Source organism: Ranitomeya imitator, chromosome 8 (assembly GCF_032444005.1).
Source record: "Ranitomeya imitator isolate aRanImi1 chromosome 8, aRanImi1.pri, whole genome shotgun sequence".
NCBI classification, from domain to species: Eukaryota; Metazoa; Chordata; class Amphibia; order Anura; family Dendrobatidae; genus Ranitomeya; species Ranitomeya imitator.
The window spans coordinates 30844331-30869228 of NC_091289.1; the positions used below are offsets into that span (position 1 = coordinate 30844331).

Consider the following 24898-nt stretch of genomic DNA (forward strand, 5'->3'; position numbering starts at 1 on the left):
TCTGTAACGTAAGAGTGTCACGTGACGCTGTGGCGGCCTTGCACATGCTCAGTGAGTTAACCCATCCGTGCAGGTGTCTAACTGACGCATGCGCAGCGGCCATCCGTGGATCTGCCGGGTTGGAAAGTGACTTGCTGGAAGCGGCGTGGTGGAACATTTATAAGCCCCGCCCCCTCACACGTTTCTTCGTAACCGCTCCCTTCTGTCTAAACCACGCCCTCAGGTCATGTGGCTAAGACCGCGCCTGCTCCCTTCCCCCACTTCCGGTGCAGTTCGGGATGTGGCGTTCGTGACGTCATTTGGACCGCGTTGGAAGCGCTGCCGGGGCTGAGCGTGACGTGGCAGAGAGACGAGTATCCGCCGGGTAACAGAGCGCAGCACAGCGGCCGCCGAGCACCGACCATGGGCCTCACCATCTCCTCGCTCTTTTCCCGGCTCTTCGGCAAGAAGCAGATGCGAATCCTGATGGGTGAGTGCGGGCCTGTGACAGCCGGGGAGAGGCCGGTGTGGGCAGCGAGGTCAGCGCTGAGGGGCCCTCCTGGCACAGAGCGGAGCACAAGGGCCACAGTGGGGAGCGGTGAGGACGGGACTGGAGGCCTGACAGAGCGGTGTGTGGCGGGGGGCCGGGGCCAGCATCTGGGGGGGGCCGGGGCCAGCATCTGGGGGGGGCCGGGGCCAGCATCTGGGGGGGGGGGGGGGGGGCCGGGGCCAGCATCTGGGGGGGGGGCCGGGGCCAGCATCTGGGGGGGGGGCCGGGGCCGGGGCCAGCATCTGGGGGGGGGGGCCGGGGCCAGCATCTGGGGGGCGTCTCTAGTCACAGCTAAGGGGGCCCCGGCCAGGTCTGTGCGTGTGTGTAAAATATATATATATATATATATATATAATCTGTGCTGGTCCCTGACCAGGTGTCTATATGGCTTCTGCGCTGGTTCCTGGGGGGCCCCGGACAGGTGTGTATATGGCTTCTTAGCTGGTCCCTGGGGGGGCCCCGGCCAGGTGTCTATATGGCTTCTGCACTGGTTCCTGGGGGCCCTGGCCAGGTGTCTATATGGCTTCTGCGCTGGTTCCTGGGGGCCCTGGCCAGGTGTCTATATGGCTTCTGCGCTGGTTCCTGGGGGGCCCCGGACAGGTGTGTATATGGCTTCTTAGCTGGTCCCTGGGGGGGCCCCGGCCAGGTGTCTATATGGCTTCTGCACTGGTTCCTGGGGGCCCTGGCCAGGTGTCTATATGGCTTCTGCGCTGGTTCCTGGGGGCCCTGGCCAGGTGTCTATATGGCTTCTGCACTGGTTCCTGGGGGGCCCTGGCCAGGTGTCTATATGGCTTCTGCGCTGGTTCCCGGGGGCCCTGGCCAGGTGTCTATATGGCTTCTGCGCTGGTTCCCGGGGGCCCTGGCCAGGTGTCTATATGGCTTCTGCGCTGGTTCCCGGGGGCCCTGGCCAGGTGTCTATATGGCTTCTGCGCTGGTCCTGGGGGGCTCTTGTCAGAAGCTGACCAGCCACCTTCTCTCATCCCATCACTTTTACAAGGTTAAGACAAGTATTGCACTGCTGTCGACCGCCCCTTTAATCTGTGATAAACGCTCCAGGGAAAAGGTTTTAGGCATAGCTCCATTTGTTTTGTCCATGCCTTACAGAATTGTGCTGCTAAGTGTTTTTTAAAGGATTACTTTATTCCTGCATTGTTAAAGGTGGTGTCCAGGACTTAAAGGGGTTTTCAGGTTCTCCCTGGGTTTTTTATAAAGCTTTACTTGCCGTCCCCAGGTCCATGACTGAGTCTCCACCGCTTCCCCCAGTGTCTGTTACTGTCTTCAGCGCTGGCATCAGATTTTCCCAGGGTCTAAGTTCTGGTTCCCCCCTTCCCCAGAATAAGTGGATCTCTGGAGGAACAGAGCAAGAATACAGCAATCTGTAAGAAAATTAAAGGGGTTTTACAGATAAAGAGAAAAGTTCCCCAGGGGCTTGGAGCTATAAGTGTTTCCTGCCTATTGGCACACATCTGCATCTAGTGCAGGCAGCCGTGTGATCAGTGTCTCGCAGGAAGTGATGTCACACCACCAGCAGGACCGCTGCGGCCCGTGATTGACTGCAGGTGACTTGACCAGTGCGGCATCCTGAAAACCATCCACTGCTCAAATAGGCTGACCACTGCAGGCAATCACTGGTGATGGAACAGAGACATTGCAGACCAATGAGCGGCCTGTGCTGGTAGGTGAATACTACTTTTTTTTTTTTGTAGCTGACCCCCTGGGAAATCTCGTCTTCTCGACCCCCAACAAAACCTTTAAAAGCGCAATGTATTGTATCCCCAATATAAATGGAAGTGGTAGCGCTTTTTTCAGAGTGATGCTTTTGACCGATCCTTCACTGTATGTTTTGCTGGTTCCTCCTCCTCTCACCTTCCCCTTACTGTTGGGGGTCCTCAAGGATCAGTCCTAGGCCCCCTCCTCTTCTCTTTGTATACTGCCCCTATTGGACAAACAATCAGTAGATTTGGTTTCCAGTACCATCTCTATGCTGACGACACCCAATTATACACTTCTTCTGATATCACGCCTGCCTTATTAGAAAACACCAGTGATTGTCTTACCGCAGTCTCTAACATCATGTCCTCCCTCTATCTGAAACTAAACCTGTCAAAAACTGAATTCCTCATGTTCTCTCCCTCTACTAACCTACCTTTGCCTGACATTGCCATCTCCGTGTGCGGTTCCACCATTACTCCACAGCAACATGCCCTCTGCCTTGGGGTCATCCTTGATTCTGACCTTTCATTCACCCCCCACATCCGATCACTGGCTCGCTCTTCTTATCTGCATCTCAAAAACATTTCTAGAATTCGCCCTTTTCTTACTTTTGACTCTGCAAAAACTCTGACTGTTTCACTTATTAATTCTCGTCTGGACTATTGTAACTCTCCACTAATCGGCCTCCCTCTTACCAAACTTTCCCCGCTCCAATCTGTCCTGAATGCTGCTGCCAGGATCATATTCCTCACCAACCGTTACACCGATGCCTCTACCCTGTGCCAGTCATTACACTGGTTACCCATCCACTCCAGAATCCAGTACAAAACTACTACCCTCATCCACAAAGCACTCCATGGCTCAGCACCACCCTACATCTCCTCCCTGGTATCAGTCTACCACCCTACCCGTGCCCTCCGCTCTGCTAATGACCTGAGGTTAGCATCCTCAATAATCAGAACCTCCCACTCCCGTCTCCAAGACTTTACACGTGCTGCGCCGATTCTTTGGAATGCACTACCTAGGTTAATACGATTAATCCCCAATCCCCACAGTTTTAAGCGTGCCCTAAAAACTCATTTGTTCAGACTGGCCTACCGCCTCAATGCATTAACCTAACGATCCCTGTGTGGCCTATTTAAAAAATAAAAAAAAACGGTTCCTCGCATCATGTTCTCATTCACATTATGCAGTTAATAGCCCTCTGTGTCTGTACTGCTACATACTTAGGCAGATAACTGGTTCATGCAGCTTTACATGAACACCCGAGCCTTACACTATGGCCGGTCCGAATAACTAAAGCAATTGTTACCGTCCACCTCTCGTGTCTCCCCTTTTCCTCATAGTCTTTAAGCTTGCGAGCAGGGCCCTCATTCCTCCTGGTATCTATCTTGAACTGTATTTCTGTTATGCTGTAATGTCTATTGTCTGTACAAGTCCCCTCTATAATTTGTAAAGCGCTGCGGAATATGTTGGCGCTATATAAATAAAAATTATTATTATTTAAATGCTGCAATATTGCCCTGTAACATTACGTACAGCGTTTGTGATCCTGGTGGGCCCCAGGTGACTCTTAGGCGTGCCTTGCATATACCCGATCGGTCACGATGCGGTACCACCCCTCATCACCAGGGATAACACGTAGACCAGTCTAGCATTGCATGTCAGGAGTGTGTGCGTAGAAAATGCAGACCACCTTGGAGAGCAGATGCACGTCATTTGGGGGGAGGACTGGAGCTCGGAGCTGCAGCAAATTGGAAGCCGAGGAAAGGTAGTGGGGAAAAGTCTACAAATGTCTACTACATCTGTAGCTTTCCTAGATCAGCATTTCCCAAATTCTTGTTTAGATTGGTCATCAATGCGGATACTGTAGAAATATATAAATGGCTACATACTAGTCAGGTCTGATTGTCCTGGTGGCACAAGTAATAGAGAACGTGCCTTCAGACCACCTGCTTTTAAAGGGGTCAAATCAGCAAATATCTTCCTCTGGCCATAAATGAGACTTATCTGCAGACCATTGGATGATTCACCGATACATAGTAAGATTACCGAAGTCAGCGTTATCCCTCATGGGCAGCTGCTAACTCTATAGGGAGTCTAATAGGAGAAAAAAATTACCCTTAGAATATAGGAAAATGCCCGGGGCCCAAACATGTCGGTTCCCCAGCATTTTTTTGTGTGAAATGCCTTTTGTCCAGGACACAGATATTGATGACTAGCCAGGGGATTTCAGATTGGTGCGAGTCAGGCTTTCCAATGATCAGCAATTACTAGGTCTCGTGGCCGCCGTAAGTACAGGACTACCACAGCTCTGCACCCTGTTTAGTGGCCGTTCTTGGGTAGTGCGGCTCTGCTCTCGTTCAATTCAATGTGAGCTGAGCTGCAGTACCCTGGAATGGCCACTATACACTGCATGGCGCTTTAGTGTTCCAGGGACGGTTGATCCGTGGGGCGTCTGATGATGGTGACTCATCCGAAGTGTTTGCCCCAGTATCCAAGTCTTGGACGTCCCCTGTGGGAACAATGTGGGTAGTTTTGAGCAAGCAGAGTAAATTTGGGCACTCCTGGCATCGGACTACATGGGCAGCTAGTGTTTTTCTGCTGGCAGATATATACCCTCTTCTAACAACTAGGAAGCTTTTGCTGCTTTTTTTTTTTTATAGGTTCTTGCAGTAAAAATTTGATTAAAGGGTAACTCACTAACGTGAGGGGCGACAAGTGTTACATTTTTTTGCAGAGCCACCACAGGGGTCTTTATGTGATGGTTACCTTTTCCAGGCAGTACTAGCAAGAGTTTTTCTTCCAGGATAGAGCATATTTGTATGTTGTGTTTTTTTTTCTTCTCATTAATACTTTATACATAGAAGGCTCCCGTCATCTCCCACAACAAAAATCGCTCATCTCTATATTGATGATGCCCCAAATCGGTCTCCTACGAGGCTTATAAAAGGGTCAGCACTAGTGATGAGGTCTGTGGGTGCAGCATGTCCCCTGGTAGCCGTCTGTAGAGGATGACGTGGGGTCACAAGTACGATACCCTCTGGAAGAACAGTGGTGGGACTCTTCTAATCCCAGGTGTCACTATAGGATCTCCCACCCGCTGACTTGTCCACATCACTTTCACTCCAGGCTGCAGATTCCCTTCTGACCCCCTTTGTTATCCAGCAATGTGATCCAGCAGATCCGGGTGTGCGTTATCCAGGAATGTGATCCAGCAGATCCGGGTGTGCGTTATCCAGGAATGTGGTCCAGCAGATCCGGGTGTGCGCTCTGCCAGTGACTGAGCTGTAGTTTGAGGTTTCCTTATTGTCTCCATTCACCATTATGCAATCCTCTCTTCCTGTTCCGGGAGTCCTTTGTGATGTGGAAGGAGGCCAACAATGGGGTGAGCAGAGGCGGCACAAATATATTCCAGCTCCTCTTTAATATTTCTTATTTTTTTTATTAATCCATGGGGGTATATACAGTTCTCCCAGTCTAGAATTTTTATTTTTTTATTTTTACTTTATTAATTTAATCCATTAGTCAATAAGTAATTTTAATCCTTAAGTTAAAAAAAAAAATGTTCTGGAAACCGCAGCTCTGCAGTGTTAATTACCATCTTGTTTTTCGTACGTTTTCATCCTTTTCAATTATTTATTTATTTTTTTCTTTAGTGTTCGGAAAGGGAATAATCGTGTGTTGGGGGCGAAAAGGGAGAATATGGCGGTCAATCAACAATTTAAGGCACCTGTCAATGCAGAACTAAGAAGCAGAGTAGAACCCTTTAAGAGTTTGTTCACTTGCACCTTTTTTTGTAATTCAGTTTTTTTCTTACTCGGCCTCAATGAGGTGGAAAAAAAAATACACGCTGATTCCCCCTCCCCCCCCCCCCCCCTTAAACTTTTTTTTTTGAACAATGCTATGTGTAAATGAGATTTTAGAACGCACGTTCATTTTGCTGCTACCGTAAAAGCATTCTTTCCTCAAAAAACACAGGTGAAGCATTAACTGTGAACAAGCCCTAAGGCTACATCAGTTAATGTAAAAATTTCTCCAATCTATGGAACTTAATATGTCCTAAATAAGAGATTATATATATTTTTTTCTGTGATCACACATGTCTGATTTCAGCATGTCCAATCTTTCTCACCCCCCTCTTTAAAGCACAGCAGTAGTTTATCATGGAGTCAGGAGGAACAAGGAGGCTTTTCCCATCAGATCGGTTCCTTTTGTGTCGTAATACGTCAGCTAATGACTGATCCTATCAGCTCACGTGTGGATCAATGGCGGATTAGTAATGCATATAGCCGGGGATGCGGTGTAATCCGTCTTTATAGAATATGCCTGTCGGTTGTCTGTGGAGCGGGGGAGACAAGCGGCGCTGCAGCAGTCTGGGCGACGGTAATCTCTGGAGGAAGGACTGAGCGCTGACACAGTATGGCAGATAAGATCTATGGTATGGAAAGGCATTGGGCAATGGTTACCGACACATGTTGTAATTATGATGGTTTAGTGTGAATGATCACATCCTTGTATACAATTCACACTATTGCTGTTGGCACATCCTCTGCATACACGAAAAAGGGTGGCGAGAAGCTCATTATTCAGTGTATTCAGTTTCCACCTACCCTGCCTGACTGACTGCTGCAGCTTGTTCTGAGCAGTGTGAGATCTTAACAGCGGGGAGGAGGTGCACTGAGGAATCTAGGTCGTGCTGAGATTGAATTTAAAATTTCCAAAATGAGTCTCCAGCCATTCTGACATGGATATTTTTGTTGTCACAATAAGTACACCATCATCATCAAGTGAAAAAAAAACCAAAAAAAAAACCAATCTTAATGAAGGCAGTTCGTATTGTGAAAACTGCTGACTGATCCTCTTCAAGTTTTCTGTTCACTTTAGTGCTTTGGTGCGACACTGCAGGAAGTAGCAGTGGAAATCGGTGAATCAGCGCTTGTGCCACAGTCATCTCCTGTTGGTCAGGGTCCCTGTTAAAGGACCCCCACCATTATGGATGATGCCATATTATATCATTATGCCCTTTTTAATAATCCTCAGATTGTTCTAATCCTGAGAGGAAAAAAAAAAATCAGACCATGTGTCCAATCAGTAGTTCCCTTCGGAGCTGGTTGGTGTGCCCCCATACTGCAGACAGGCTTGGCACTGCACCACTAATCGCTGGTATCTGAGGAATGTGAAGGACTGATGGATGCAGGCCCTGCGGTGTGCAGTCTACCAGCCTACCTGCATTGCTCCTGTGCTCGTCTGCGTGCTGGGTGAACCCTCGTGTGACTGCTCTACCCGTGGTAACAGGTGGCATTGCTGCTGCACTCGTCTGCGTGCTGGGTGAACCCTCGTGTGACTGCTCTACCCGTGGTAACAGGTGGCATTGCTGCTGCGCTCGTCTGCTCTGCGTGCTGGGTGAACCCTCGTGTGACTGCGTTGCCTGTAGTAACAGGTGGCATTGCTCCTTTGCTCATCTGTGTGAACCCTCGTGTGACTGCTCTACCCGTGGTAACAGGTGGCATTGCTGCTGCGCTCGTCTGCTCTGCGTGCTGGGTGAACCCTCGTGTGACTGCGTTGCCCGTGGTGTGGTAACAGGTGGCATTGCTGCTGTGCTCGTCTGCGTGCTGGGTGAACCCTCGTGTGACTGCGTTGCCTGTAGTAACTGGTGGCATTGCTGCTGCGCTCGTCTGCATGCTGGGTGAACCCTCGTGTGACTGCGTTGCCTGTAGTAACTGGTGGCATTGCTGCTGCGCTCGTCTGCATGCTGGGTGAACCCTCGTGTGACTGCGTTGCCTGTAGTAACTGGTGGCATTGCTGCTGCGCTCGTCTGCATGCTGGGTGAACCCTCGTGTGACTGCGTTGCCTGTAGTAACTGGTGGCATTGCTGCTGCGCTCGTCTGCATGCTGGGTGAACCCTCGTGTGACTGCGTTGCCTGTAGTAACAGGTGGCATTGCTCCTTTGCTCATCTGTGTGAACCCTCGTGTGACTGCTCTACCCGTGGTAACAGGTGGCATTGCTGCTGCGCTCGTCTGCTCTGCGTGCTGGGTGAACCCTCGTGTGACTGCGTTGCCCGTGGTGTGGTAACAGGTGGCATTGCTGCTGTGCTCGTCTGCGTGCTGGGTGAACCCTCGTGTGACTGCGTTGCCTGTAGTAACTGGTGGCATTGCTGCTGCGCTCGTCTGCATGCTGGGTGAACCCTCGTGTGACTGCGTTGCCTGTAGTAACTGGTGGCATTGCTGCTGCGCTCGTCTGCATGCTGGGTGAACCCTCGTGTGACTGCGTTGCCTGTAGTAACTGGTGGCATTGCTGCTGCGCTCGTCTGCATGCTGGGTGAACCCTCGTGTGACTGCGTTGCCTGTAGTAACTGGTGGCATTGCTGCTGCGCTCGTCTGCATGCTGGGTGAACCCTCGTGTGACTGCGTTGCCTGTAGTAACTGGTGGCATTGCTGCTGCGCTCGTCTGCGTGCTGGGTGAACCCTCGTGTGACTGCGTTGCCTGTAGTAACAGGTGGCATTGCTCCTGCGCTCGTCTGCATGCTGGGTGAACCCCCGTGTGACTGCGTTGCCTGTAGTAACAGGTGGCATTGCTCCTGTGCTCGTCTGTGTGAACCCTCGTGTGACTGCGTTGCCCGTGGTGTGGTAACAGGTGGCATTGCTGCTGTGCTCGTCTGCGTGCTGGGTGAACCCTCGTGTGACTGCTTTGCCTGTAGTAACTGGTGGCATTGCTGCTGCGCTCGTCTGCATGCTGGGTGAACCCTCGTGTGACTGCGTTGCCTGTAGTAACTGGTGGCATTGCTGCTGCGCTCGTCTGCATGCTGGGTGAACCCTCGTGTGACTGCGTTGCCTGTAGTAACTGGTGGCATTGCTGCTGCGCTCGTCTGCGTGCTGGGTGAACCCTCGTGTGACTGCGTTGCCTGTAGTAACTGGTGGCATTGCTGCTGCGCTCGTCTGCGTGCTGGGTGAACCCCCGTGTGACAGCGTTGCCTGTAGTAACAGGTGGCATTGCTCCTGTGCTCGTCTGCATGCTGGGTGAACCCTTGTGTGACTGCGTTGCCTGTAGTAACAGGTGGCATTGCTCCTGTGCTCGTCTGCATGCTGGGTGAACCCCCGTGTGACTGCGTTGCCTGTAGTAACAGGTGGCATTGCTGCTGCGCTTGTCTGCGTGCTGGGTGAACCCCCGTGTGACTGCGTTGCCTGTAGTAACAGGTGGCATTGCTGCTGCGCTCGTCTGCATGCTGGGTGAACCCCCGTGTGACTGCGTTGCCTGTAGTAACAGGTGGCATTGCTCCTGTGCTCGTCTGCGTGCTGGGTGAACCCCCGTGTGACTGCTCTACCCGTGGTAACAGGTGGCATTGCTGCTGCACTCGTCTGCGTGCTGGGTGAACCCCCGTGTGACTGCTCTACCCGTGGTAATAGGTGGCATTGCTGCTGCACTCGTCTGCGTGCTGGGTGAACCCTCGTGTGACTGCTCTACCCGTGGTAACAGGTGGCATTGCTGCTGCGCTCGTCTGCTCTGCGTGCTGGGTGAACCCTCGTGTGACTGCGTTGCCTGTAGTAACAGGTGGCATTGCTCCTTTGCTCATCTGTGTGAACCCTCGTGTGACTGCGTTGCCCGTGGTGTGGTAACAGGTGGCATTGCTGCTGCGCTCGTCTGCATGCTGGGTGAACCCTCGTGTGACTGCGTTGCCTGTAGTAACTGGTGGCATTGCTGCTGCGCTCGTCTGCATGCTGGGTGAACCCTCGTGTGACTGCGTTGCCTGTAGTAACTGGTGGCATTGCTGCTGCGCTCGTCTGCGTGCTGGGTGAACCCTCGTGTGACTGCGTTGCCTGTAGTAACAGGTGGCATTGCTCCTGCGCTCGTCTGCATGCTGGGTGAACCCTCGTGTGACTGCGTTGCCTGTAGTAACAGGTGGCATTGCTCCTGCGCTCGTCTGCGTGCTGGGTGAACCCCCGTGTGACTGCGTTGCCTGTAGTAACAGGTGGCATTGCTCCTGTGCTCGTCTGTGTGAACCCTCGTGTGACTGCGTTGCCCGTGGTGTGGTAACAGGTGGCATTGCTGCTGTGCTCGTCTGCGTGCTGGGTGAACCCTCGTGTGACTGCTTTGCCTGTAGTAACAGGTGGCATTGCTCCTGTGCTCGTCTGCGTGCTGGGTGAACCCCCGTGTGACTGCGTTGCCTGTAGTAACAGGTGGCATTGCTCCTGTGCTCGTCTGCATGCTGGGTGAACCCTTGTGTGACTGCGTTGCCTGTAGTAACAGGTGGCATTGCTGCTGCGCTTGTCTGCGTGCTGGGTGAACCCCCGTGTGACTGCGTTGCCTGTAGTAACAGGTGGCATTGCTGCTGCGCTCGTCTGCATGCTGGGTGAACCCCCGTGTGACTGCGTTGCCTGTAGTAACAGGTGGCATTGCTCCTGTGCTCGTCTGCGTGCTGGGTGAACCCCCGTGTGACTGCGTTGCCTGTAGTAACAGGTGGCATTGCTCCTGTGCTCGTCTGCGTGCTGGGTGAACCCCCGTGTGACTGCGTTGCCTGTAGTAACAGGTGGCATTGCTCCTGCGCTCGTCTGCATGCTGGGTGAACCCCCGTGTGACTGCGTTGCCTGTAGTAACTGGTGCCATTGCTCCTGCTCTCATCTGGGTGCTGGGTGAACCCCCGTGTGACTGCGTTGCCCGTGGTGTAGTAACAGGTGGCATTGCTCCTGTTCTCATCTGTGTGAACCCTCGTGTGACTGCGTTGCCCGTGGTGTGGTAACAGGTGGCATTGCTGCTGCAGGTGATGACACCGGTGATTGACCGTGCGTTTACTGTGGCTTGCAGCGTGTGCTGCTTGTTAGGCTACGTTCCCACCAGCGTTGTGCGCCGCTGCGTCGGCGACACAACGCAGCAAAACGCACGCAAAAACGCTGCGTTTTGCGACGCATGCGTCGTTTTTTTCCAAAAATCGAACTTGTTGCGTTTTCTTGGTCCGACGCTTGCGGCAAAAAAGACGCATGCGTCTCACAACGCAACAAACAAACGCATGCGTCCCCCATGTTAAATATAGGGGCGTATGACGCGTGCGTCGCCGCTGCGTCACCCGACGCACACTAGCATAACGCTAGTGTGAACGTAGCCTTAGCATCGGACTGTTAGTGCCTGACTCTTGGTCGGTCAGTATGTATGTATGTAAATGACAAAAGCTTTGCAACTAGATGTACGAGTTGTCTGAAGGACCTGCCGCTGGCAACTGCAGAAACACAAGAGTATTGAGATTTGCTGGGAATCGGTCTCACTGCGACCTCTAATCTAATAGAGCATTACAATGGACAATAATATTTGGAGGGCGTCCGTCAGAGGGGGCAGAGTGAAGGTGCCCTATTACACAGCTGAGCTGTCTCCAGGAGAAGCAGCAGGAAACGCTCCAACAACCTTCACTACAAAGCTCCAGGGACGTCCCAGCCACACACCTATTCTTGGACTGAACACGCTGGGGAGGTGCGATTAATGGGAGCCAGGCATGGTGTGATCTCCCATAGACTCCTGGGGATGTCACTGTTGGGTGCTCCACCCCCCCAGACCACCTAGTGACAGTGACCGGGCATTCCCAACACAATGTACCCCTTGAGAGAGGTGTTGACTTTCTGATTGGTGGAGTAACAACTTCTGTAACCCCCTATAAAGATTGGGACTCACAATGATGCAGCCCACCTCTCCATTCATTCCGTATAGGTCCGACTAGGGTCACATTGCGTTAGTGCAATCCGTATAGCGCTAGCGGATTGCGCTAGCGCAATGTTTTCTATGGGGCCGCGGTTCGGGGTCGCGGTAAAGTCCCCGCTCTCGCAGAACCCCGATCTGCGAGAGCGGGGAACGGACCGCGGGCGCGCCGCGGACGCTGCAAGCAGCGTCCACGGCGCGCCAGGAATCACCAGCGCGTCGCTAGCGCGTGCCGAACATGGCACGCGCTAGTGTAGCGCGTTCCCATTGCCTTCAATGGGCGCGTTAACGGACGCGTTGCACGGCGTTAATTTCGCCGTGCAACGCTGTCCGTTAAGCGCGGTCCCATAACGCAATGGGAACCCAGCTAATTATTACTATTACTTCTCAGTATTGGGATAGTGATGACACGTTGCTCTTCTTGCCATCCCCGGGTGCAACATCTGCCCCTTTAATAACTGCAAAGCGCCGTTCTTCAATGAATGATCAGACGTGACTAATTGATTCTGACCAATATTTTGTTTGTTTTTTTATTTTTGGACCGCTCATCATTTTTTATTTTTTCAGATATTTTTATTGAATTTTACCGAATACGAAAACATTAACACAAATCCCCTACTCCCACCCTCTGATACAGATTAAGAATTATTGGTATAAAAATTAAGAGGCTGCAATATTATCTAAAGGTAATTACACATACCGTATATTAGTTGTCACACTATTAATACAAAGACTATGAACATGTCCATAGTAACGTGGGAGCAGACTGCTGCCCTCTTATCGTTTCGTCATGTGCTCACCTGTTTCCGGAAGACCCGTATTACTCCTGTGTACCGTAACTTAGGTGGTTATATATTTAATATTCCAACTTATACCCTATTAAAAAGTGAGGCCTTTACCCAGATGTAGCACCTAGTAATGACCAAACGGACGCACCATGATGGGCTCTCCATCCTCCCCATATCTTGTGTTTGTGCAGTTTTCCTTTTTTGTATGCTTCTTCCTCTAGCCAAATTAATAAATGCGTCTTGTAATATATCAGCTGGACCCATCCCTCATCTTGTGCATACATCATCTGCTCTCGCTCCTATTTTATACACCAGGTGTAACGGGTACAACTGTCCAATCTGTGGGCATCTGTGGGACTGAGGACATTATTCTGTCCCAATGATCAAGATCGATTCTATCGCGCACGTCATTCTTGGCACTGGTCGCGGTACAATGGATTGTTTGCTCTAGTGTTAACGAGATGAGTAACCTTATACTGTTGACATTTACGCTGTCATTATCATTGATTCGTTGTGTATTTACTCCGGTCAACCAAGGGCATCCAATCCTCCATCCTGAGCCGCCACATCGGTTATAATCGCCAACAGTCTTTGCAGTTTTTTTTTTTCCCCTACTATCCAAATTATGGGCACCCTTATGTAGATCTGTGCACCCTCCTGTAAGGCTGTGTTCACACGTTGCGGTTTTTTCGCGTTTTTCCCCCATAAAAACGCTATAAAACCGCAAAAAAAACCGCATACAATAAGCATCCCATCATTTAGAATGAATTCCGCATGTTTTGTGCACATGGTGCGTTTTTTTTCCGCAAAAAAAACGCATACCGCACAAAATCCGGGCATGCTCTATCTTTTTGGGTTTTTTTTGCGGATTTCCCACTCCAAAATGCATTGGGAAGTGTCTGGAAAAAACCGCGGCAAAAACGCATGCGGTTTTCTTGCGGATTTCTTGCAGAAAATGTCCGTAATTCTCAGGAATTTTCTGCAAGAGATCCTGAACGTGTGCACATAGCCTAAAAGTCATGACTCCAGAGCCTCCAGCAGTCCATGTCAGGCTGGTTTCAGTCCTGTACTACTGGGGTTTGGTTTTTATTACTTACCCCTTTAAATAAATGTAAAAACTATATTAGGGAAAAGAATATATCTACTTGCATGGCCAGCTTTATATCTGTGAACAATTGCTTTAATAAATATGGTAGAAACCTATGACTGTCCACCCATGGTTGAACTATCCTAGAAAGTTTTTGCCATTTTAAAGGGGACCCGTCACTTGCCATAAATGTGTAATTTTTGTTTCCTGGTGTAAATGCCCATGTTCTCCTGAATCCGACTTTGTCTTTCTTTTGTTCCTGCACTGATTCATTCCCCAGATATGAACCAGTCTTCCCTGTATGTAAATTTGTCATTTTATCAGAGGGGGCGTGGCACTCCTGACAACGCCCACAGAGAACAGTGTAGTGCCACGCCCCTTTCACTAACAAGACTAGATTTGCATACAGTAAAGAGTCGGCCATATCTTGGGAACGGAGAGGCGCAGGAAGAAGATAAAAACTACGCCGGATTTGGGAGAACTGCGGCATTTACACCAGGTAAAAAAAATTGCATTTATCTTGCCACACATTATTTTACCAGTAATTACAATGTAGTCATGCTTATACTTACTCAAAAGATACATTTTGGCTATATAAAGTCTGTCTATTGGTGAAACAATTACCGCTGTAGATGCACCAGGGGGTTTAATATTCTGAATTTATACACAGTTATCATCTTAAATTCCCTGTAAAGGTGAAATGGTGAACTGGAGTAATTCTGATCAGTGGAATGCGATACCGGTGATGAATCTAGAGGTTGCCTCTGTCATAAATGGGTTAAATTGTAAAAAAATATATATATTGTTCCTCCGCTCCGGGCTCTGCGCCTCCTGCTCTAGTTCACACTTTATTATCTGCCCCCTTGTGTCTCCTCACACTGTAACTATATAATTTTATAGCGGGAGGAGGTTTACGTCTGATGGATTAATGTAGGTGTTCTTCTTTTTAGTTGGTCTTGATGCTGCCGGTAAAACAACAATCCTGTACAAGCTGAAATTGGGAGAGATCGTCACAACCATCCCCACCATCGGTGAGTCCATTTCTAGAGCTGAAATGTCAGTGGTCCTTGCTGGCTCAGTATCTTCAGAGCTCTAGCAGTGAGCATTGTGAAAAAGCGGTCTGTAGATAACCTCTGAGTGCACCTGTCAATAAGCTTTTTTTTGACGGTTTCTGATAAGTAGCAGAATTTTGGATGCAGCTCTGAATTCTACTATAGGCGGTATGCAAACCAGCAAAATGTAATGTATATCTACTCAGCAACCTGTCCCCTATTATATTGATACTTACATTTTTGGTGCATCCCTTGTAAGTGCAGATATTCCTAAATAAGCCTTCCCTCTGCAATACCTCCTTGCACATGCTGTGATGTCTGCCGCGCTAGGTTACTGAGCTCCCGCATGATGTCGGGGGATGGTGCGATAATTTGGAGTTACAGGCTCTGGTTTTTATGCTTTAAGCTAATTATATATTTATTTTTTTAAGGTTTTAATGTGGAAACTGTAGAATACAAAAACATCTGTTTCACCGTCTGGGATGTCGGCGGCCAGGACAAAATCCGACCCCTCTGGAGGCATTATTTCCAGAACACACAGGTGAGGCGTGCGCTCAGTACTGGCCTCTTGGCTTCTGAAGTTACAAAACATTAAAAAGGGTCAACTGTGGGGAAAAAACGAGCTGTAAAAATATCAAGCCAAGTGATGTCTATCTGGATCCAGTGCAGGCTGCTGTGTGATCTGTGCTGACACAGGAAGACAAGACGTCACCGTTCCACCTGTCAATAACAAGCTGCAGCTGAACTGCTGCTAGTGGAGCTGTGACATCTTGTCTTTATGTATAGAGCTGACCACGGGTTAACATCTGCTTTCTGGTGGGTGAGCATCACTTCGTTAATAAAGAAGGGAAAAAAAAAAAAAAACTGCTTCAACCTCAGTGGTCATCTGCTGTACTGCCTGGTATCATGGCTCAGAGCCAAGCAGTGATGCCAGCAGTACGGTACATCACCACGATCACATGCTGGCATCATTGCTGGAATGGAGATGAGTAGTGTTGTGTGTATTTTATACCATTTGCAGCTTTTGTGTTGAAAGCCGACCACAAACATCAGGGTCGTTGTCAAAAATACTCAGCAAAATATATTCTTAAAGGGAACCTGTCACCCCAAAATTCGCGGGTGAGGTAAGCCCACCGGCATCAGGGGCTTATCTACAGCATTCTGTAATGCTGTAGATAAGCCCCCGATGTTACCTGAAAGAGGAGAAAAAGACGTTATATTATACTCACCCAGGGGTGGTCCTGCTGCTGGTCAGGTCAAACGGGCGTCTCCGGTCTGCTGCGGCGCCTGAGCGCCTCCCATCTTCATTCCAAGACGTCCTCTTCTGATCTTCAGCTCCGGCGCAGGCGTACTTTGCTCTGCCCTGTTGAGGGCAGAGGATAGTACTGCAGGGCGCCGGGCCTCTGACCTTTCCGGCGCCTGCGCACTGCAGTACTATCCTCTGCCCTCAACAGGGCAGAGCAAAGTACGCCTGCGCCGGAGCCGTGGCTGAAGATCAGAAGAGGACGTCTTGGAATGAAGATGGGAGGCGCCGGAGCGGACCAGAGACACCCATCCGACCTGACCAGCAGCGGGACCGCCCCTGGGTGAGTATAATCTAATGTCTTTTTCTCCTCTTTCAGGTAACATCGGGGGCTTATCTACAGCATTACAGAATGCTGTAGATATGCCGGTGGGCTTACCTCACCCGCGATTTTCGGGGTGACAGGTTCCCTTTAAAGAGATGGTATTTTTAGAAAACTGCTAGTCACTTACTGTGATTTTTAAATCTGTAACATGTAATTTATTCCTGTTGGTTTTCATGGTGGACTCGCCCTGTGCAATGTGTAGGATGAAATCTGCAACAAAATCTGCATGCGGATTTTGGTTACTCAGCAGAAAATGTGCACAAAATTCACCCGAAATGTACCGTATATACTCGAGTATAAGCCAACCCCCCTAATTTTGCCAGAAAAAAACTGGGAAAACTTAATGACTCGAGTATAAGCCTAGGGTGGGAAATGCATCAGCTACCAGTAAATGTGAAAAGTAAAAATAGATGCCAATAAAAGTAAAATGAATTGAGACATCAGTAGGGTAAGTGTTTTTGAATATCCATATTGAATCAGGAGCCCCATATAATGCTCCAGAAAGTTTATAATGGCCCCATAAGATGCTCCATATTAAAATATGCCCCATATAATCCTGCATTAAGGTTAATAATGGCCCCATAAGATGCTCCATAGACACATTTGCCTAATATAATGCTGCACAAATGTTGATTATTGCCCCATAAGATGCCCCATAAGATGCTCCATAAAGATATTTGCCCCATATATAGCGCTGCACAAACGTAATGGGCCCCATACAGACACTTGCCCCATATAGTGCTGCACAAACGTTATGGCCCCAGAAGATCCTCCATACAGACACTTGCCCCATTTGCTGTTGCTGCGATAAAAAGAAATAAAAAAAATCATATACTCACCTCTCCGTCGCTCAGGCCTCCGACACTCCATCTTCAGCGTCTCCTGTGCTGACGTTCAGGCAGAGGGCGCACTAACCACATCACGGCGCCCTCTGACCTGAGCGTCACTGCAGATGAAGACGGAGCTGCGCCGGAAAGAGGAGCAGGTAAATATCGTACAGCGCTGTGCTCCCCTTCCCTTTATACTCACCTGGTTCCCAGGTGTCGGCAGCTTCTTCCTGTACTGAGCGGTCACCGTTAACGCTCATTACAGTAATGAATATGCGGCTCCACCCCTATGGGAGGTGGAGCCGCATATTACTGTAATGAGCGGTACCATGTGACCGCTCAGTACAGGAAGAAGCTGTCAGCGCCGGGGAAAAGACGTGCAGGGACCGCGCCAGGAGCAGTTGAGTATAATTAGACAGCTCCCCCTCCCCTGCCGACCCCTGGGTATGACTCGAGTATAAGCCGAGAGGGGGACTTTCAGCCCCAAAAAAAGGCTGACAATCTCTGGCTCATACTTAAGTATATACGGTATATGCATATGGTGTCGGCTTTATGAAATGATCGGGTATGTGCACACACTTTCGGGCAGATCATCTCTAAAACCAGAACGAAAAGCAGAAAAAGTGGACTTGACCACAGTGTGTGAATGCACCTGTATTTAACAAGCTACTTGTTAAATGGAAACTTGTAATGATCCAAAGGACACGAGGCTCAAACGGGGATATTTAAAGCAAATTCTTAATCAAAGCAGCATACACAGCATTAATAAATGATCCTCTGTGGTGAGAGCTTAGTATGTACGAGCAGCGTGTGATGTGAAGTGCTCTGCAGCCATGCAGTGAGCTCCCAGGTACTGGCAGACCTGTCTTTTCGCCCAGCGTGAGGTCACATTAATTAGGATGTGACGCGGAGCTGCAATCTGCTCATGTATAACCCATTGTAGATGTTACTGCGCGATGGACCTTCTATGATGCATTCAGTGGCAGCAGGTTATGGTGACTCTTGGCGGATGCATGACGTTTTGATTTCCTCTGCACTGACATGTCACGGTGGAGGTGCAGCTGCAAAATAAATGTTATTTATTTTGAGTTAGCATGGTGCTCATTGTTAGTTCTGCTTTTTGTTTTCTAGGGTCTCATTTTTGTTGTAGACAGTAATGACAGAGAGCGAATCCAGGAAGCCGCAGAGGAGTTACAGAAGATGGTAAGAGCCTAAGAGGAGGAGGTTAAAATATTCATTCACTTTTCTTTCTGTATAAATAATAATAATAATAATCTTTATTTTTATATAGCGCTAACATATTCCGCAGCGCTTTACAGTTTTGCACACATTATCATCACTGTCCCCGATAGGGCTCACAATCTAAAATCCCTATCAGTATGTCTTTAGAATGTGGGAGGAAACCGGAGTGCCCGGAGGAAACCCACGCAAACACTGGGAGAACATACAAACTCTTTGCAGATGTTGTCCTGGGTGGGATTAGAACCCAGGACCCCAGCGCTGCAAGGCTGCAGTGCTAACCACTGCGCCACCGTGCCGCCCTATAACTGGCCTCATTGGTAATGTGTCAGGCTATGGACGCTCCTCTTGGGAGGGTTGTTGGCGGCTTACATGCGATCACACCCAGACACGCCCACCTTCAGGGGCCAATGAGCAGACGAGTTTGCAGGTGTAACGCCTCAGCGTGCACCGATTGGTGGTTGCAGGTGGGTGTGTCTGTCATCCACACTCCTGCACTGTGGGCTTCTGGCTTTAACACCCTTCATTACCTGTGACGTATAGGTAGATCATAAGTCGTGTCCTGGCATTTGGTGCAGGCTCTTGTGCTGAGCCCGCATCTTTTCTGGCACATGACAGCTGATTTGATTCGCCTCTAACAGCCGCGGGTGATTACATGATAAATGCCGCCGTCAATCTGACAGCATCATTTAACACAAGGTTACAGGAAGCTCGTCACTAACATCCATCATCGCACAAATGTATTTATTATACATTTCTTATATAGCTCCATCATGTTCCACAGTGCTTTACAGATCATCACTGTCCCCATTGGGGCTCACAATCTAAATGTGATGGCACAACAACCAGGGGTCTGCAGAAGACCCCCACCCCACCCTGCTCGTCTGTGCAGATTTCCTATGAACGCTGACCCATGGCTGACTTTCATAGATGATCTTGCCTACACGTAGCAGGACCGAATCCCTGCTTGTGTAGCACAAGTGATGAGATGATCTCAGCTTCCAGTCTCCAAAGGAGGAAATTGTAGGAAAAACTATTTTTCAAATCGACCCATTTTGAAGTAAAACAATATATAAAAAAAATACGCATTTGGTATGGCCGCATTCAGAAACGCCCTATCTAATCAATCCGATCAGTAAGCGGCATAACAATTTTTAATTTTTTTTAGTTTTGCTTTTATTTTTGTACATGCCAAAGTTTAAAAAGGAGCACTATGATAAACTCAAGCTATAGCTCCCAGCAACCCAAAACTGTTCATTCCTTAAGTGTCATACTTGTGTAGAAAACCTCCGATTGATGAGAAATGTCAGCGCCAAGTGGTCAGCTCATTCATTCATTTCCAGGAGGAACAACAGAGGAATGGCACAGCAGTTCTATGAGAAGGTCCATAATGTTATTAGCTTGCCCATTGTAGTAACTACTTGCAGGTCGTAAGATCTGGCTTCTTGGAGCAGCATTACTACAGCAGATGGCATTGTGGATAGCTGGTACAAGATATTCTGCTTCAGTGTGGGCGTCTTCTAGGGCGATCCTGTGCAGTCAGAAATATATCTGCTGTATCGCGGTCCCTACTCCATGTAAATAAGGTCCCTAACATATGGCTGCATTTGTTTTCAGCTCCAAGAGGATGAGCTGCGGGATGCCGTGCTGCTGGTGTTCGCCAACAAACAAGATTTGCCCAATGCTATGGCCATCAGCGAGATGACCGATAAGCTGACGCTTCAGTGTCTACGCAACAGGACTGTGAGTACATCATCAGCATCCTCATTATCAGTGTTCTATATGGCGTCCTTAATCTACAAATGTATTCTTCCTTAGTGGTTATGGGGGTATGTATAGCCAAAGGACACGGGATAAATGTATGATCACTGCGGCTCCTTCCTCTGGAACCCCCCACGATCCTGAAAGCATAATCTTCCTTATGGGGGGTTTCAACTTCCTCTGGGTCAACATGTTAGGTTATAGGTTGAACTCGATGGACTTATTCCCGTCTCCAAGATCCTATCCCTATATGTACTAGGTGTAATAATATCAATATTAGCAAATACCTTTTAATTAAAAATGTAGTATGGTTTTTCTGATTGCCTGTCTCTTTTGTCATGTGCAGGCATTCAGGACCTTAAATATCCATGGTCACAACCACTGATATGACAGTTACCTAGTTTTTAGTGGTCATAACCATGGATGCCTAAGGTCCTGCAGTGCCTGCTCATGAGGAAAGAGCTGTAGACAATCAGAACGATACTACATTTTTAATTGGAGATATATAATAATACACCTACTACATATTGGGATAGGATATTAAAGATGGATATACCCCTCTAAGTCTTCTTTCATATGTAGCCTGCGCTGTTCTTGAACATCTGATGTTGGATGTCCATATATCTACTATGTCGGGAAAAGTCAAAAATACATTTAGATTTGATTTTGAATGCTTCTAAGTATGGAAACGTTTGCGACTTAATCTCTTTCTCTCATCTTTTAGTGGTACGTGCAAGCGACATGCGCAACTCAGGGGACCGGTCTGTATGAAGGACTGGACTGGCTATCAAACGAGCTCTCCAAGCGTTAAGGCAGTCGGCGTTCAGCAGAGGACACAATGAATAGAAGTGGTCTAGGCACGTAACATCCAAACTAGTTCGAAAAATGGTATAAAGAAATGGAATGGGGGGCGGCAAACACTCTACAGTTTCCAGATTCTTTTGTTGCCGGTTACTTTGCCGGGTTTTCATATTGCCTTCAGAGCAATGTGGCTAGATATAAAGCGGAAAATAATAAATTCTCCCTTATGTGAAAGTGTTTTTTTCTGGTTTTACTTCTCCTTTACATGCCTGGAAATGATTATTGTGATGCTATAGATCTGACTGCTTCCCCTCCTTCTCCCCTTGTAATGCCCTCTCTTTCTTTCCTGACGGACACCATGTCCTTTCTGAGTCGCTCGCAGCTCTCCTATGTAAAGTCGGGCTGTTTTAATTATTGCACACTTTGCAGAATTCTTGCTTTACTGATGTTTTTTTCTGTCCCCCTTGCTCCATCTCTGTGTCATTCCTTAAGACTTTCTGCTGAATTAAAACGTAGCGTTCCATCATTCCTTATCTATTTATTTTTCATCCATGCCAAAAAATAAAATACAATTTTTTTGCTAAAAAAAAAACCTTTTTCGGAGATTAAGATAAACACTATGAATCAACAACAATTTTCATTTCTTTTAACCATGTGTTGGCCAAGACTAAACTTTCTAATGCCTTTGCAATGAGGGTTGGTAATAAAGGCCTTTGCTGCAGAGAGTTTGCAATAACACCTTTTTTTTTTTGTTGTTGTTGTTGCTGAGAACGCCCGCAGCAGAAGGAGCCCCCCGGCTTGTTTTATTTCTCAGCAGATTGTCTCAATTTGGGGGTATATTTTTATTTTCTTTGTTGCTTTCAGCTTGGCTGTTTTTTTTTTTTTTTTTTCTTTTGCCCATTGTATCATAGTTCTGCTGATGTTTTATTGTTTATTGGTGAACATATCTTCATGATGCAAAACTTATTATTTTTTGTTTTTGGAATTCCTCTGAACAATTGACGTTTTCTTCATACCCCACTAAAAATTATTCCTAATAAAATAACAAAAAAGTTTTTTCTTTTGTGGTGTTTGTTTCTAATGAATCTGAGTTATTTCTATGCAAAAAAAAATACTATTCCTCTCTACTCCTAAGGCCGACTTCAGATCTGTGTACAGGCTGCAATTTCCAGACAGATAGCGGTTCTCCCAACCTGAACTTACAGCTTCATAGACCCATAGCAAGCTGTAAAGGTATGTGCATACGTTGCGGATTCCATTGCAGATTTTTCCTCGCGGATTCTGCAGAATCCGCAGGTAAAATGACCTGCATTTTACCTGCGGATTTCGCCTGCGTTTTGACACCTGCGGATTCCTATAATGGAATAGTGTAAAACGCTGCGGAATCAGCACAAAGAATTGACATGCTGCGGAAAATAATCCGCAGAGTCTCTGCGTGGAATTTCCCACAGCATGTGCACTGCAGAATTGGTTTTCCATAGGTTTACATGGTACTGTACACTGCATGGAAAACTGCTGCGGATCTGCAGGGCCAAATCCACAACGTGTGCACATACCCTAAGTTCGGGTCGGGACACCCTCGTGCGTAGGATGCTGTACGTTTGGCTCAGGACACCCTCACGCATTGGATGCTGTATGTTTGGGTCAGGACACCCTCACGCATTGGATACTGTATGTTTGGGTCGAAAGACAGTCAGTCCCGGATATTGCTGTCACACATGGACTGTGAAATATGCAGCAATCTCTGCCCTCCTTTATTGGCTCATTGTCTCACAACCCATCCACGTCTTTGCAATCATTACTGTGTCAAGGACGGCACTAATGTAAAATCATAGGTGCAGTGTGAGCCCATATGGGCAACACAAAGGGATTATTCAATTTTTGTACTCGGGTGTGATTAAAAAAAAAAAAAAAGCACGCATGCAAACAGTACTGCACTATAAAGCATGGAGGATAGGTAGTTAATTTTAGATTTGAGTCACTGACTTGTTTCCTAATAGGAGTCTGTCTACAGAAAAATTACTGTTCAAACAAAGCACAGGCAGTTGGTGAACCCTTAGGCTATGTGCACACATTGCGGAATGGGGTGCAGACATTTCTGCACAAAATCCGCATCTCCTGGCAGAAACCGCAGGTGCAGATTTGCTGAGGATTTTGTGCGGTCTTTATGCGGTTTTTACCACTGTGGATTTTTATAATGGAAGGGTGCGTGCAGAAACGCTGCAGATCCGCACAAAAGTAACATGCACTTCTTTTAAATCCGCAACGTTTCTGCACTGATTTTTCCGCTCAGCTTTTTTTTTCTTTCACTATTGATTTACATTGTACTGTAAATCAGTGCGGATCAGCAGCGTTTCTGCGTGGAAAAATCCGCTGTGGATCCGCACTAAATCCACATTGTGTGCACATAGCCTTAGGGTATGTGCACACGCTGCGGATCTGCCGCAGTTATCCATGAGTTTACAGTACCATGTAAACCTATGGAAAACAAAATCGGCAGTGCACATGCTGCAGAAAAAAAGTGCGGAAACGCTGCGTTGTATTTTCCGCAACTTGTCAATTTTTTGTGCGGTTTCCACCTGCTCCATAATAAGAATCCGCACAAAAACTGCATAAAATCCGTAGTAAATCCACAGGTAATCTGCAGTGCGGTTTACCTGCAGATTTACAAAATCGGGTGCGGAAAAATCCGCAGACACCCCACCTAGGTGTGCACGTGGCCTTAGTGTGGCCAAACAGTTCTGTGCAACCCACCCTCCTCCACTTGTTTTCCATCTATCTGTCACTGGAGATGAAAAGCAAGTGGAGGGAAGGTGCACTGAACGGTTTGGCCCCACCGAGTGCCTGAGCTTTGTTTGATCAGTCGTTCTAGGCTGACAGCTAGGCTCAATTAAAGTCCAACAAGCAGCAAATGATAGATAATAAAGACTAGGGAAGTGTTAAAAGGGAGTGAACTACAAAAAGTGGTATTCCCATCTCCGCTATGACAATACCAGTCTGTATGCAGTGGTCACAACTACAGACCCCCAGAGCGGGATGGGCCATGGGTTGGAACTGCTAGTCTCTACTGTGGATGGTCTGCATCGACAAAAACTAAGGGTATGTGTCCACGTTCAGGATTGCATCAGGATTTGGTCAGGATTTTTCACCAGTATTTGTAAGCCAAAACCAGGAGTGGAACAATTAGAGGAAAAGTATAATAGAAACATGTGCTCCACTTTTGCATTTATCACCCACTCCTGGTTTTGGCTTACAAATACTGATGAAAAATCCTGACCAAATCCTGATGCAATCCTGAACGTGGACACATACCCTAAATCTCCGAGCAGTCCCAAATACTCGGAGACCACCCGAGCAACGAGTACTCGCTCATCACTAATAAGGAATATTTGAGGTGAGTACTTCTATAAGGTTGTTCTCGTATTGCTGATACAGAACATTTATTCGGACTCCCATGAGAGCACCACGAGAGGGCATCCGCCCATTAGGAACAGGAAGCCTACAGATACAAAAGGGCGGCACCTCTCCCACGTATCAGTTGGTTTTCTGTTCCTAAAGGGATGGGATCCTACAGAATTTTGTCAAGGATCCCAGGCCGGCCGATTCAGGTAGCAGGGGGGGTCTCCTACCTCGGTCCGTGCGGAGATCCTGGAAGACGGTGGTCCTGCCAGGACTGCACAGCGGTGGCGTTTGCAGCAGGGAGCAGTCACTGGTGGTGTTCGGTCTCCAGGAGCCAGGGCGGGTAAGTATTCCTCTGGGGTCACTCCTTTCAGGCAGGCTTGTGTGCAGGC

At 48.2% G+C, this 24898-nt stretch overlaps 1 protein-coding gene across 1 annotated transcript; it reads left to right on the forward strand.

Annotated features, from left to right (window-relative positions):
* The first annotated feature begins 242 nt into the window (after positions 1-242).
* On the forward strand, positions 243-22162 carry ARF4 (ARF GTPase 4). Its single transcript, XM_069736674.1, has 6 exons — positions 243-469; positions 14750-14830; positions 15283-15392; positions 18438-18509; positions 20163-20288; positions 21031-22162. The coding sequence occupies exons 1-6, from the start codon at positions 403-405 to the stop codon at positions 21115-21117; spliced, it is 543 nt and encodes a 180-aa protein (XP_069592775.1). The 5' UTR covers positions 243-402; the 3' UTR covers positions 21118-22162.
* Positions 22163-24898: the final 2736 nt, after the last annotated feature.